General features: G+C 60.4%; 1 protein-coding gene across 3 annotated transcripts in view; it reads left to right on the top strand.

Annotated features, from left to right (window-relative positions):
- Window positions 1-366: 366 nt before the first annotated feature.
- The window catches only part of CSF1 (colony stimulating factor 1), a 17,450-nt gene continuing 5,235 nt past the window's right edge, over window positions 367-12,581 (top strand). For 2 of the 3 annotated variants that reach the window (XM_080647734.1, XM_080647735.1), the window contains exons 1-8: window positions 367-602; window positions 3,600-3,722; window positions 4,860-4,922; window positions 6,331-6,501; window positions 9,306-9,453; window positions 10,565-11,574; window positions 12,046-12,098; window positions 12,405-12,463. In XM_080647734.1, coding sequence (XP_080503860.1) covers window positions 564-602; window positions 3,600-3,722; window positions 4,860-4,922; window positions 6,331-6,501; window positions 9,306-9,453; window positions 10,565-11,574; window positions 12,046-12,098; window positions 12,405-12,450 — 1,653 coding nt within the window. In that variant the 5' untranslated portion in view covers window positions 367-563 and the 3' untranslated portion in view covers window positions 12,451-12,463. The remainder of the gene's footprint in view (window positions 603-3,599; window positions 3,723-4,859; window positions 4,923-6,330; window positions 6,502-9,305; window positions 9,454-10,564; window positions 11,575-12,045; window positions 12,099-12,404; window positions 12,464-12,581) is intronic. The other variant, XM_080647736.1, reaches the window with a different exon arrangement.

Here is a 12,581-nt window from a genome sequence, read left to right as displayed (position 1 = left end):
GAATTTTCAGGCCTAAGGGGAAAGTCCCTTGAGAGGAATGTTAGAAAGAGAGAGAGCTCACCGGATCCGCCTGGAGAGCGCGGAAGGAAGGAAAAGCTCTCTCCCCAGCGGCGCGGCGGTGGCGGGTTGGAGGGCACGGAGGGCGCGGAGTTGAGCAGCAGAAGAGGCGACTGGAAGACGGGCGGGGAAGCCCAGCCCGAGGGTGGGGGCGGGGAGGCGGCTCAGTGGGCCTCTGGAGTGTGTGTGTGTTGTGCGCTTGTGTGTGTGTGTGTGTGTGTGTGTGTGTGTGTGTGTGTGTGTGTGTGTGTGTGTCTGGCGCCTGTCCAACGTAATTTCCCATAAACCACATGCCTAAGTCGCTTAAAAGGCTGTGCCGAGGAGCTGGCCGGCGGAGCCGGCTGGGGAAAGTGAAAGTTTGCCTGGTGCTCTCGGCGCCGCCGCCGGCTCTCCGCACTCCCGGGACAGCGGCGCGGCCCTCGGCGGGGCGCGGACTGCGCGGCGGCCAGCGAGCGAGCGAGCAGGCGAGGGCGGCCGACGCGCCGGGCCGGGACCCAGCTGCCCGTATGACCGCGCGGGGCGCCGCCGGGCGCTGCCCTCCCACGGTAAGCGGCGGTCGCGGCGCGGGGCCGGCTTGAGGCTGGAGCTCGGCGGCTGCGCGGTGCCTGGACCGGGCTGCCCTGCCCGCGTGCGTCGGTTGCAGAGGCTCCCGGGGCCCCGGCTGCAGAGGCTCCTGGGGCCCCGGCTGCAGAGGCTCCGGTCGCCTTCCCATCTTTGCACGCGAGCGGCCCCGCGGCCCCAGGCGCTGGTGCTGAGACCCGCTGCGGCCCTGCGCGGCTCCTGGGGCTGCGGCGCTTCCCTGGGAAAGGGAAGGCTCCTTGCCCCGCTGCACGGAGGGGCACACTGAGCCACCCGCGGGCGGGAGAGAGGGGTTCCTTGTCAGCCAGAGGCCCCTGCCCCTCTCCCTTCTGACGGACCTACCGCCAAGGGACAGTGGCTGTGACCGCGTGTAGCGCCTTTTCCTGGGGGCACCTTCCTCATCGCCCCGCACATGCTTGGAGGCCCTGCTGGGGAGTGGGCGCTTCTGCATGGAGAGAGTTCAGGGGTCACCGACTTATAGGATGCCAGGGCTTGTGCCCAGGAACTGCTGGCACCAGAAGGAGCCGGGCAAGCCGCTGCTTGTTCCAGCTCACAGATGGAGCTGTTGGGGACCAGGGTGGTTGGCTCAGGTCTGTTTGCGGGGGACCAGACCCCAGAGTTGCCGGAGGATGGCTCTGGATCTTTTTCTTGCAAATTCCGGCGCAGTTCACTGGGGAGAGCTTGGGCTTGGTGGTGGTAGAGGAAGGTGGGGGAGGTTTGGTGTCGCGGAGGGAGCCGTGGACAGGGGCCAAGCTGCTAGGGCTGCATGGGCCGAGGGCAGCAGCAGCTGCCGCAGCTCCTGGAAGTGAAGGGTGGCATGTGAAGGAACAGCAAGCGGCCTCCCCGCCGAGGAGAAGGGGAGGGGAAGCCTGGGAGAAGAGAAGCGGAAAAGGGTCTGCAGGGTCGGGGAAGGGGCTGCAGGTGGGGTGAGGGAGGGCAGAGCAGATCCACAGGGAGGAAGGGCCCAACTGAGAGAGGGGACAGGGCTGAGAAGGCAGCTGGGAGGGCGAGGTGAGGCGCAGCAAGGCCGAGACAGGGGCTGAAGCAAGAGGAGGAAAGCAAAGGGAGCTGGTTTTATTTTTTTAATTTTATTTATTTACGTATTTTAATCCTCAGCGGAGGGTATGTTTTTATGGGTTTTAGAGGGAAAGGAAGGGAGAGGGAGAAAGACTGAGAAACATCGAAGTGAGTGAGAAACATTGATCAGTTGCCTTCCGTAGGTGTATCTTGACCTGGGGTCGAACCTGACCTGGGGTCGTACACCAGCGTTTTGGTGTACAGGGATGATGAGCCACCCGGCTGGGGCAGGGGGTGGGGGCGCGCTAGTTTTAGACAGGGCAGGCCGAGGGTCTGCTTACCCAAGGTCTCTGTGGGACTTGGTTGATGGGGAAGGTGGAACAGGATGGGAGGCAGGTGAGGAGGGACAGCATCTCTGAGCCCTCGGCAGAGATTCCTTCCTGGGTGCCCCCAGAGGCCGAGACTGGGGGGGCGGGGGGGGGGAGGAAGAAAGGAGGAGGGAGAAGAGGCAGCCCAGCCAGATACAAGCTAGACTGTTAACCCTCGGGTGCCCATTCAGATCCTCCTCTGAGGCTAAATTGGGGCCCCCTGGGCAGGGCATCTTCACAGTTGGCCGTACTGTCCTCACACCAATGCCTAAAATAGCTCCAAAAGCCAGGCAGTTCTGAGGCTAAGCATTGCCCCCCCCCCCCCCCGCCCGCCCCTGCCCTTAAACATCACTGTCTTGAAGTGCCTGGGACAAGGATGTCTTCCTGAGCATCCTTCCCCCTCCCCGGGATGGAGCCATGCTGTGCCTTCCTCTCTGCCACCAATTTCTCCCCATCTTTCCAGGCCCCCTGAGGCCCCTCCTCCCTGCAGCCGCCCTGGTAGCCCAGCCAGGGCCTCTTCTCCCTGGTGAGAGCTGGCGAACATTGAGCTTTTAGTTATATGTAAATCAGAGTGTCACTGTGGGCTGTTTCATAGCCTCCTTGTGTTTTTCCGTGCGCTGTTTATTTGCAGTATTTGTCTCATCCTCTGGGTTACGGAGGCAGAGCCCAGAGCCTAGGAAGGTGCCAGCCCTCACCCCACCCTAGCAGCATTTCTCTGAATCTGGGGGAGACTTAGGGCCGGGGCGGGCGGGGGGGCCTAAGGGGTGAGGATGAGGGAGAGAGGAAAGAAAGGGAATGAATGACAGGGTGTCAGGAGCCAGTTCTCTGACTTTCCTCTGGGGGTGAGCAGTTACTGGGTTGAAAGAGAAGAGAGAGCTCAGAAAACATCTTGGCCATGTTAAGAGCTGGCTGGTTGGCTGTACAGCCTGATGGGGCTCCGCTGGGCAGGTGTCAGTCGGGACGGACTGACTAGTGCTGGCATTGCCGCTGCCTCCTGTTGATTTTGATACACAGACACCCAGGACTCCAAAGGTCTCTAGCACCGGACAGGTTCCCTGCGAAACTGAATTTGTTTCCAGTAGCAGAGCCAGACCTGTGTGGGACCAAGTGGGAGGAAGGGCTGGGCCCAAGGGATCTGTTTCTGGCTCACAGTCTGGAAGCCAGTGCATGTTCATGAACTTGAGATGAATGGGCAGCTCATAAGATGCCTGGCTCCGTGTTTGATGTTGCAAGAACAGGAAAATGGGTAGAAGCAAGTTCCGCATTCAAGGAGTTTCTTGTGAAACTGGAATGTAGGCTGGTAGGCATCCCTTCCAGGTCCTCATTACAGTTCAATGTGTAGTCAGGCTTGGCCTGGGTAAATCTGGGAAGGCTTCTTGGAGGAGACGACACTGAGGTTGTCATCGAGGGAGAGCAAGGTTGTGCTGGGGCTGTTAGGCAATCCCCAGAAAGCTGGATTTGGGGAAGGCTGCATCCTGGGGTGAGGGATAGCACCTGTAGCCTTGTAGGTGTGAGGGCGGGGGAGGGGGGCTTGGGGAGAGTAAGAGCTGAGGAGAAATGGTGCTCTCTCTGTCACAGACATGGCTGGGCCCCCGGCTACTGCTGGTCTGTCTCCTGGTGAACAGGAGTATTACCGAGGAGGAGTCGAAGCACTGTAGCCACATGATCGGGGACGGACACCTGCAGCTGCTGCAGCAGATGGTGAGTGTGTGGCTAAGCCTATCCTACCTTCTCCTCAGGGGGAAACTGAGGCAGGAGCCAGGGAGAAAGTCAAAGAGACGGGTGGCAGAAGGAGAAATAGGGCTGTGCAGGACATGGCTCCCTTAATGCTCCCCTCATTGACCTTCTGAAGGTCAGGGCCTCTGACCCCCCTGCAGGCACAGGCATGGTGGGCTCCCGACTGGTTGCCTGGGCAAAGGACTGCCTGGAATGTCAATCACAGATTCTCCAGGTGGAGCCTGCTGTCTATCCCTCGATGGGATGTTTCTCTGAGGAGCCAGCCCAGTCTGCCTGCTGTGTCCAGATGTTGCCGCTGGCTCCCAATTGGGACACCAGCCTGGCACCAGGGCCTCCCCAGATTTGGAGTGGAGGCTCCGGCCTAACTCCCAGCCCTCCGCCCTCGTAGCCCTGGCTCCTGCTCGAGCCCTAGGGCTGGGATGGCCAGTCACCCTGGCCATGAAGGAGCCTGTGCCTCCAAGCTGGGCCAGCAGAGTCATCAACAATTCCCAGCGTGGCTCAGCCAAGCAGAGTCCGTTTGCTGTCATGGCTGTTGTTCTGCTCGGAAGAGCGTTGACCGTCCCTCTGGCCAGCCAGGCAGGGTGGGGCACCACTGGTGAAGGCCAGCTCCTGGGCCTTGAGCTTGGGGCCTCCTGCCTCTTTTCCTCCTGCGCGTCGCTGCCACAGAAACCCAGGGGAGACCAGGACCCACTGTCCGAGGCTTAGAATCACAGAACCACTGCTGGGGTAGGGGGGAGGGTATTTGCGGGGCACAATAGGGGCTTTCGGGGCGTTAAACCCCAGCTCGTACAGATCCTGAATCCCCAGAATTTGTCTAGCCTCTGCTTGAATTCCTGCTGTGACAGGGAGCTCACTACCATCCACAGGAGCTGCTGTCACGGAGGGGAAAGTAGAAGTAGAAGGAAGAGACTTCTTATCCTTTGCCAGCCCTCCCTTGGGCATGTGAGAGGCACAGGCCTGCCCCTATTTTCTTTCCAGGTGTGGTTGGGGAAAGTAGATGAGGCTCAAACCCCGATCCACCCAGAAACTCTAGTCCCCATTGTTAAGCGAGCTCAGCCGAGCTGCGGATGCCCTGCCCCCACCGGCCGCTCTCTCTTACAGATTGACAGTCAGATGGAGACCTCGTGCAAAATCCCCTTTCAGTTCGTGGATGAGGACCAGTTGGTGAGTTACGGCTACTTACAGGCCCCAGTGGGTATGCACTCCTCGGGGTGGGTAGAGTGGGAGCATGAGGGCTGGAGAAATCCTAGAGCCGGGCAGGATGAGGTGTGAGGACCCCTGGGTGCCCAAGTCTGGGGTGCCAGGGTCCAGGGCTGGACAGGGTGAGGGGCTCAAGTCCCCTGCTGCTCCCTTTTCCTGGACGGGCACATGCCAACGGCTTCCTATGGGCCAGGCGCTTTTTCTTTCCTTTTTTTAAAAAAATATATTTTATTGATTTTTTATAGAGAGAAAGGGAGAGGGATAGTTAGAAACATCGATCAGTTGCCTCCTGCACGCCCCCTACTGGGGATGTGCCTGCAACCAAGGTACATGCCCTTGACTGGAATCGAACCTGGGACCCTTCAGTCCGCAGGCCGACGCTCTATCCACTGAGCAACACCGGCCAGGGCATGGGCCAGGTGCTTTTCCAACTTAATCTTGACGGAACCGCGATGTGGTCCACAAGTCTTGTTTGTGGTCCCCAGAGAGATGAAGGGAGCACAGCTAGTACGTGGTGGAGGTCTGACCTGCACCGGGCAGGCTGGCTCCAGGGCAGACAAACGCTTCTGGCACAGGCTTTGCTTATGGAAGTCACCTCCGTCTCGCTGACAGACCAGCAGCCAGGAGATCGGTCCAGCCCTTTCCCTCGTCCTCCTACCCCACCTCCCAACCAGACACCAAGTGATGCTGGGTTGGCCTCCCCATCAGTTGCTTTGACAATTTCAAGTCCTTCCCAAATGTCCTCACTGCTGCCAGTGCACCCCTCATCCCGCCACTAAGGGGAGCTCTCGGAACCCTAACCTGCTACTTCCTTTTCCCTCCCCCAAACTTGTCAGGGGCCCCCTCCTCCAGAAGAAAGCCTAGATTGCTTAGCCTGGGGTTTATTAGCACCAGGCCCCACCCACTGCCCCCATCCCTTGCTCCTTCCTTCCCACAAGCCTGTAATGCCTGGCCAGCACCCCCACCTCAGCCCTATTCCCGAGTTTGTTCCCCTCTGTGCCCCATACCTAGGCACCGCGATGCCCAGAAGTGGTCCCCATCTCTGAGTTTCTCCACACCTGACCCATATATACTTCCACCAAATTGGGAGGCCACCTCCCAGTGCAAAGAACGCCCTCTGTATTTCATTCATTGGGTGCCAGGAATGCTCCTTCCAGAAAGTGAAGCTCTCTCTAATCAGAATCCACATTTCCCTCCCTGCACCCCAAACCCCACGGTGCCAGATCCCAAAGAGAGAGAGCCAAAGGCCAGCTGAGGGCAGCAGCCTCTCCCCTACCCCGGGGTCGGGGTCGGGGTCGGGCAGGCTGCAGCCCTCCATCTGCTGGGGTGGGCGCATCTACCAGACCATCAACTCCAGGTTCTCCTTTTTCAGGAAGACCACGTGTGTTACATTAAGAAAGCCTTTTTCTTGGCGCAAGACATCATGGAGGACACCATCAGCTTCAAAGACAACACCTCCAATGCCATCGCCCTGGAGAAGCTCCAGGAGCTCTCCGTGAGGCTGAAGGACTGCTTCCCCCCAGTCTACGAGGAGCAGGACACGGTAGGAGGCCCTGAGCCCGAGCCCTGGGTCAGGGCAGGGGCTGGCTGTGGTGGTCCCCGCCCTCCCACACGCAGAGCAATCACTTCCCTCACCCACTCCACTGCTCGCTCTCTCTCTCTCTCTCTGTCTCTCTCTCTCTCGTTGCTCCATCCACACACCTTTGCTAAGGACCGGCTGTGCGGGAGGCGCAGTGCTAGGCCTCGACAGTGTCTCCAGGAGCAAGAGCTGCCTGCTTCCAAACCTCGTGGAGCGTGCAGTCAAATGAGATGGGCAGCCATTGGACAATAACAAGCAAAACAGAATTACAAGCCACGGGGACCCTTCCTTCATCCCACAAACAGTTAACGAGTGCCTCCTGTGTGTCACGTACTGTGCTAGACACCAGGAACCCAAAGACGGGCAGAAATCCCCACGTTCACAGAGCTGACATTTGGGGGTGGTGAGACAGTTCACAAGATACAGGTCAAACAGGTGGCATGTCGGATGGCAGGAGCTGCGTGGCTGGAGAGAAAAGCGGGGGAGGGAAGACCTGCAGGAGTGAGGGGGGGCCGTGAAGGAGCCCCTCTGAGCGGGAGAAACAGGACTCATTTAAGAGGGGGTGGGGAGGAAGAGCCAGGGAAGGCTTCTGAGGAAGAAAGTAATTTTTTGAGGCCCAATGGTGGGTAAGTTAGGAAGCAACAAGGCTGGTCAGAGCATCCCAGAACCGAGCATGCCTGCAGAGATGGGGGGAGCGGGGGGGGGGGGCTGAGGTGAGCAGGAGCGTGCACATTCAGGACCCAGAGGTGTGCAGCATGGCCCAGGTGTGGAAGTGAAGGGCGGAGAGGATCCCCGAGGTCCTGACCGTGTGGGATTTGGCCTAAAGAGTGAGGCAGCGTGGTGAGCAGGCCAGTGACCGGACCTAGCTGGCGTTGAGACCTTTCTGGTTGCTGTGCAGAGAAGGGCATGTGGGAGCAGGTTTGGAGGCTGGGAGACCAGCAGGAGGCCCAAGTCCCAGCCCGGGATGGGATTTGGCCACGTGGAGGTCAGTGTCACTGGCTGGTGGCAGATCAGGGTGAACAGAGCGGAACTCGGCTCCAGAAGATGCAAAGACAGAGGTCGCCAGAGGGAGTGTGGGATGAGGGAGGAAGCCTTTTCTAATAAGAGAGGTATTAAATCTGTGGTTTCACAATATTAAAGTTCTTAAGACTCACTTGGGGAACTTATTTAAAACCCAGATTCCCAGTGTGCACCCCTAGAGCAAGCATGTCAAACTCGCTGCTTGTGGGCCGCAGGCTGCCACTTTGACATGCTTGCAGAGAGTCTGATTCGTGGGTCTGTGGGTGGGGCCAGGAATTTGCATTTCAACAAGCCACCCACCCTGTGAATGCCCACGGGACAGACTCCAGGAGGGATGACGCCCTGGGGGCTGGAGGAGCTAGTCTCCTGAGGGACACTGGGGCGGGATTCGGGCTACTGAGGAGAGAAGGCACAAGCCTTGGACACAGTGGGCATCGGGGGCCTTCTGTCCGATGGGCCGTTTTCTCCAGGAAGAAGCCAGAGAGCCAGGGTGGCTCTTTACGGCGCCTGGGGGAGGCTGGCCGACGAGGAAATGGGTCCAAACTGGACCATCCGTTTGGCCAGAGTCACCTCGCTCAGGCCCCGGTCTTCTCATTCCTGCCGCCTTTCATCGTTTATCTGGTCCACAGTGATGAGGGGCCTGCTCTGCCCAGGCCATGGGCACGCAGCGATGCCTACAACTTCACAGCCTAGGAAAGTTCTACCCGGGCGGTTCCTGTGCAGTTCCATTCGGGGAAGCTTGGTATCTGGAAGTCACCAGCGAGTAGGCCACAGATGATGCCATAGGCGTGCATGGCACTGCCTGGTGTGTGTGACAGGCGCCCCCCCCCCCCCGCCCCCACCTGGAGCCCTGAGGAATGCCCGCGGTAGAAGTCAGGTGGCGGAGCCGGGTCAGGAGACGGAGAAGGAGCTGCCGAGGTTGGGAGGAAAGGCAGGAGTGTGTGTGAGGGGTCCCAGCGCTCCAGTGTGTGGGGGAGCCTGCGTCCCCCGAGCAGAAGAGAAAAGAGTAGCTCAAGAGATGGGGCTGGGGCAGCCTCGGACCTCCTTCCAAGACACACCATCGCCAGAGAAGGACCCACAGCCATGGCCTGCTCCAGGCCATGCTCCACACCACGGCACCACCCACCCACCTCCCTGATAACCCCTCAGATGGGCTCCCTTGGCTCTGTGGATAAGGTCAACGCTGACCCTCTCAGCTGCATCTCTCACCGCTCTCCTCCTGGATGGTAGTCCTGTAGCCATTCTAGCCTTCTTTTCGTCTTTCAACAGTCCAGGCTCTTTCCTGCCTCAGGACCTTTGCACAGTCTGCTCCCACGGCCTAGACAGTTCTCTCCAACTCCGCTTCCTTTCCTGGTTACCTTTTGCTCATCTTTCAGTCAGTTCTTCGGCACATTGTCATACACGCTCAGGTCATTCAGAACTCCCTCACACTCAGGACTCACCGCACTTGTAGCAATGGCTCGGGTACCTGGGCCTTGCTGGACTCAATGTCCAACTCGGCCAGGAACCACCTCTCTCATTCATTGCATGATTCCCAGGTAACGACCATATGCCTGGCACATATCCGTGACTAAATGAGATAGCTCCTGGCCTCCGGACTGATTCTGCTGCAAACGAGGGGAGAGGGGAGGGAGAACATGAAAGAGAAAAAGGAGGCAGATGTGAGAAAGGCCACGGAAGTTAGACAGACAAGCTAAAGACGCTGGGCCAATGCTGAGCCTCACCCCGGGGACCTGCTCTCCTTCCAGGCCTGTGTCCAAAATTTCTCTGAGTCACCCCTGTGGGCGCTGGAGAAGATCAAGAATGTCTTTAATGAAACAAAGAACCTCCTTAAAATGAACCAGAGCATTTTCAGCAAGAATTGCAGCGACAGCTTTGCCAAGTGCTCCGTCCCAGGTAAGCAGCAAAGGGACCAGCACGGGTGAGGCAGGGGAGAGCGTGTGGAAGACTGGGGACTGGGCGGTGGGACGTGGGGCTGTGGGGACCCCCGGAGGCAGCCTGGCTGCTACTCGTCTCCTGTGTGTGTAGATGTGCTTGTTTTGTGTACATATGTGGCTTCGTGCATCTCTGGGTGGTCCTCGGCACATGTCTCTTCTGACATGTGTGTGCATGTACACCTACATATGTCTGCATGTCAAGGCATCAAGAAGGACCATGCTGGTGGCTGTGAGATTAGGGCGCGGGAAAGGGGGCCCCTCTGGGAGAGCCCTGTAGGCATGGAGGCTCTCCGGCTCCACAGGGCGGCCGAGCACACGGGGGGTCCCGTGGAGAGAGCAGAGGCTCCGCCTGGGAGCCAGGACCCTGGCTCTGAGAACCCCGCTGCCAATCACCAGGATACCCAGGCTCCCGAAGTCCTCAGGATGCCCTGAGTGTCCCCTCAAGGGACAGGCTGGATTTGAAGTCTGAGCATCATTCAAACTCGCCCAGTGCTGGCACCGGCTGCACACGTGCACCCTCCATGTCCTCGTCTCTGCGTCTCGTGTCATGTGTCCGTGCAACCTTGCTCCCCGAGGCAGGGACTAAAGCGCTGCCACCTGGCACCTGCTGGTGGCCAAGTCCAGTCTCCTTGTTCCAATCCCAAGGCCTCCAGCCTTGGCCACAGTCCAGCCCCAGCCGTTCCCGCCTGTGGCCGTGGCCCCTGCCGTGCATGGCACCACCTTGCTGCTTCCAGCCAATGCAGTGGGGCTTGGGGGGTGTCTTGTGTTAGCCCTTGAGGCCTCTGCTCACCCCTGGCTTGGCGTCTGGCCCCCTGGGACCCCAGGAAGAGCTGCACTCTGGTCTTCCCCGACCCCAACCCCCACGCTGTGCCTCTCAATCCTGCTCTTCGTTCTCACCCACAAGACCCTGCATTTGCACCTTCCCTGCTTGTGTCAGTCCCGTCGTGACCTCGGCCCCAGGGCTGAGTTAGCGGGTGCGGGGACCCTCTCAGGTCCCTCCGGGAACGCTGTGCTGGAGGCTGGTGACTCTAGCTCCTCCGTCTTTCTCTCTCCCTCTGTGGTTCTTTCAGATGTGGTGACCACGCCTGATTGCAACTGCCTGTACCCCAAAGCCACCCCTAGCAGTGACCCGGCCTCTGCCTCCCCTCAGCAGCCCCTTGCCCCCGCCATGGCCCCTCTGGCTGGCTTGCCCTGGGCTGACTCTGAGGGGAAAGAGGACAGCTCCCTCTTGCCCAGTGAGCAGCCCCTTCGCACAGAGGACCTGGGCAGTGCCAAGCAGCGACCACCCAGGAGCACATGCCAGACCCTTGAGTCACCAGAGACCCCAGGCGCCGAGGGAGGCCCCATCGGAGGTTCACCTGAGCCCCAGCCCTCGGTTGGAGCCCCCGTCTCTGGGATAGAGGACGTTCTCAACTCCGTGTTGAGCACGAACTGGGCCCTAGAAGAGGCCTCTGGAGAAGCTAGTGAGGGGCCTGCACCCCGAGGCCCAGAGCCCGCCCCCTCCAGGCTGGGAGGAGGCAGCATGCAGGCGGAGGCCATCAGACACAGCAACCTCATCTCAGCATCTCCACTCCGCGCATCAGCCAAGGGCCAACCGCCAGCGGATGGAACTGGCACCCCCCGGCCCAAGGTGGGCCCTGGGAGACCCACTGGCCAGGCCCGGAGTCACACAGCTGAGAAGACAGACCGTCCACCTGTGCCGCCCAGAGATGCCCAGGAGCCAGGCTCTGCCAGGCCCCTGCTCCTGCGCCCGCGAGGCCTCAGCCGGCCCTCCACCCTCTCCGCTCAGGCCAGGCTTCCCGGCAGCCACGCCTGGGACAGTGTGCTGCCCCTCGGGGGGCCGCAGGGCAGGAGGAGCACCCGGGCGCGGAGGAGCACCACAGGGCTGGAAAAAGGACTAAGTGAGGGGGCGGCCGCACCCCAGGCCCATTTTAACCCCGTTCCTTTGACAGACGTAGGCTGGGTGCTGCCGTCCGCCACCCCCCAGGCCGGCGAGTTTGTCCGCCCCCTGCTGGTGCCCAGCGTCATCCTGGTCCTGCTGGCCGTGGGCGGCCTGCTGCTCTACAGGTGGCGGCGGCGGGTAAGAGCAGCCCGGTGGCCACCTCCTGGGGACCGTGGCACAGCGGGTGGAGGAGCAGGCCCGGGCAGGCTGGCTGGGGGGCAGCCTGGGTCCTTCAGACGCTCACACCAGGAGGCTGGCTGAGCGCAGAGGAGGGCAGGTGGACAGGGAGGGTTTCTTCAAGATTGGGGGGCTCAGGGTATAAGGTCAGCGGAAGGGCGGGGGCAGCAGGGAGCCGGAGAGAATATTCCTGGGCCAGAAGCACGTGGAGGAATGTGATGCTGTGTGGACCAGGGCAGGGCCTGGGGCCGGGACATAGGAGACAGCCTAGCAGGGCGGAGACCGGGGTCACCAGCACGGAGGCCTCAGGAAGCTCCCCTGGCCCTGTGGCTGATCCCCACTTGTCTGTGGCTGGGGGAGCCCTGCCTGGGGATGGGACCATGTCCCCCAGGCTCCCCAGCTGCTCAATGAATTGCCCTTTTCTGTCCCCAGAGCCATCGAGAGCTACAGACTGTGGATTCTCCCCGGGAGCGACCTGAGGGCAGGTGAGAGTCCGGGCTGGGGTGGCTCTGTAGGCATCGGGGGCCTGTCTTGGCACCTGTTTCCCCTCTACAGTTGGGGGACACTTCCTCCCACTTGCTCTGAGGCAGTGGAGCTTGGAACAGGATGGGGGAGGAGAGGAGGAAGGGTCTGGAATTTCTCCTGATTTCGTCACAGGGTGAGGCAGGTCTGGGTCTCCTGGACCTGAGAGGGTTAGAGCACATGTGCGGGAGGGGGGGGGCCCACTTAGGGGGTTTCCTCACTCCCCGGATTCTCTGGAGTCTGACGTCAGCCCTGTGCTCCACCCGCAGCCCCCTGACCCAACATGAGGACAGACGGGTGGAAACACCAGTGTAGAGGGAAGGCTAAGGTAAGCCTCTGGTTTTGGATCCCTCTCCACCCCTTAAAATTAGCTCCGTCCTTTTCCCTCACCCTAACATGGAGATACCACCAACTCCCTGCAGGCCCACACACTTGGCTCGCGCCCC

This window comes from Plecotus auritus (genome assembly GCF_963455305.1).
Source record: "Plecotus auritus genome assembly, chromosome: 12".
Lineage (NCBI taxonomy): Eukaryota > Metazoa > Chordata > Mammalia > Chiroptera > Vespertilionidae > Plecotus > Plecotus auritus.
The sequence above is the reverse complement of the archived record's forward strand: the minus strand, read 5'-3'. Positions and strand labels throughout refer to the sequence as shown.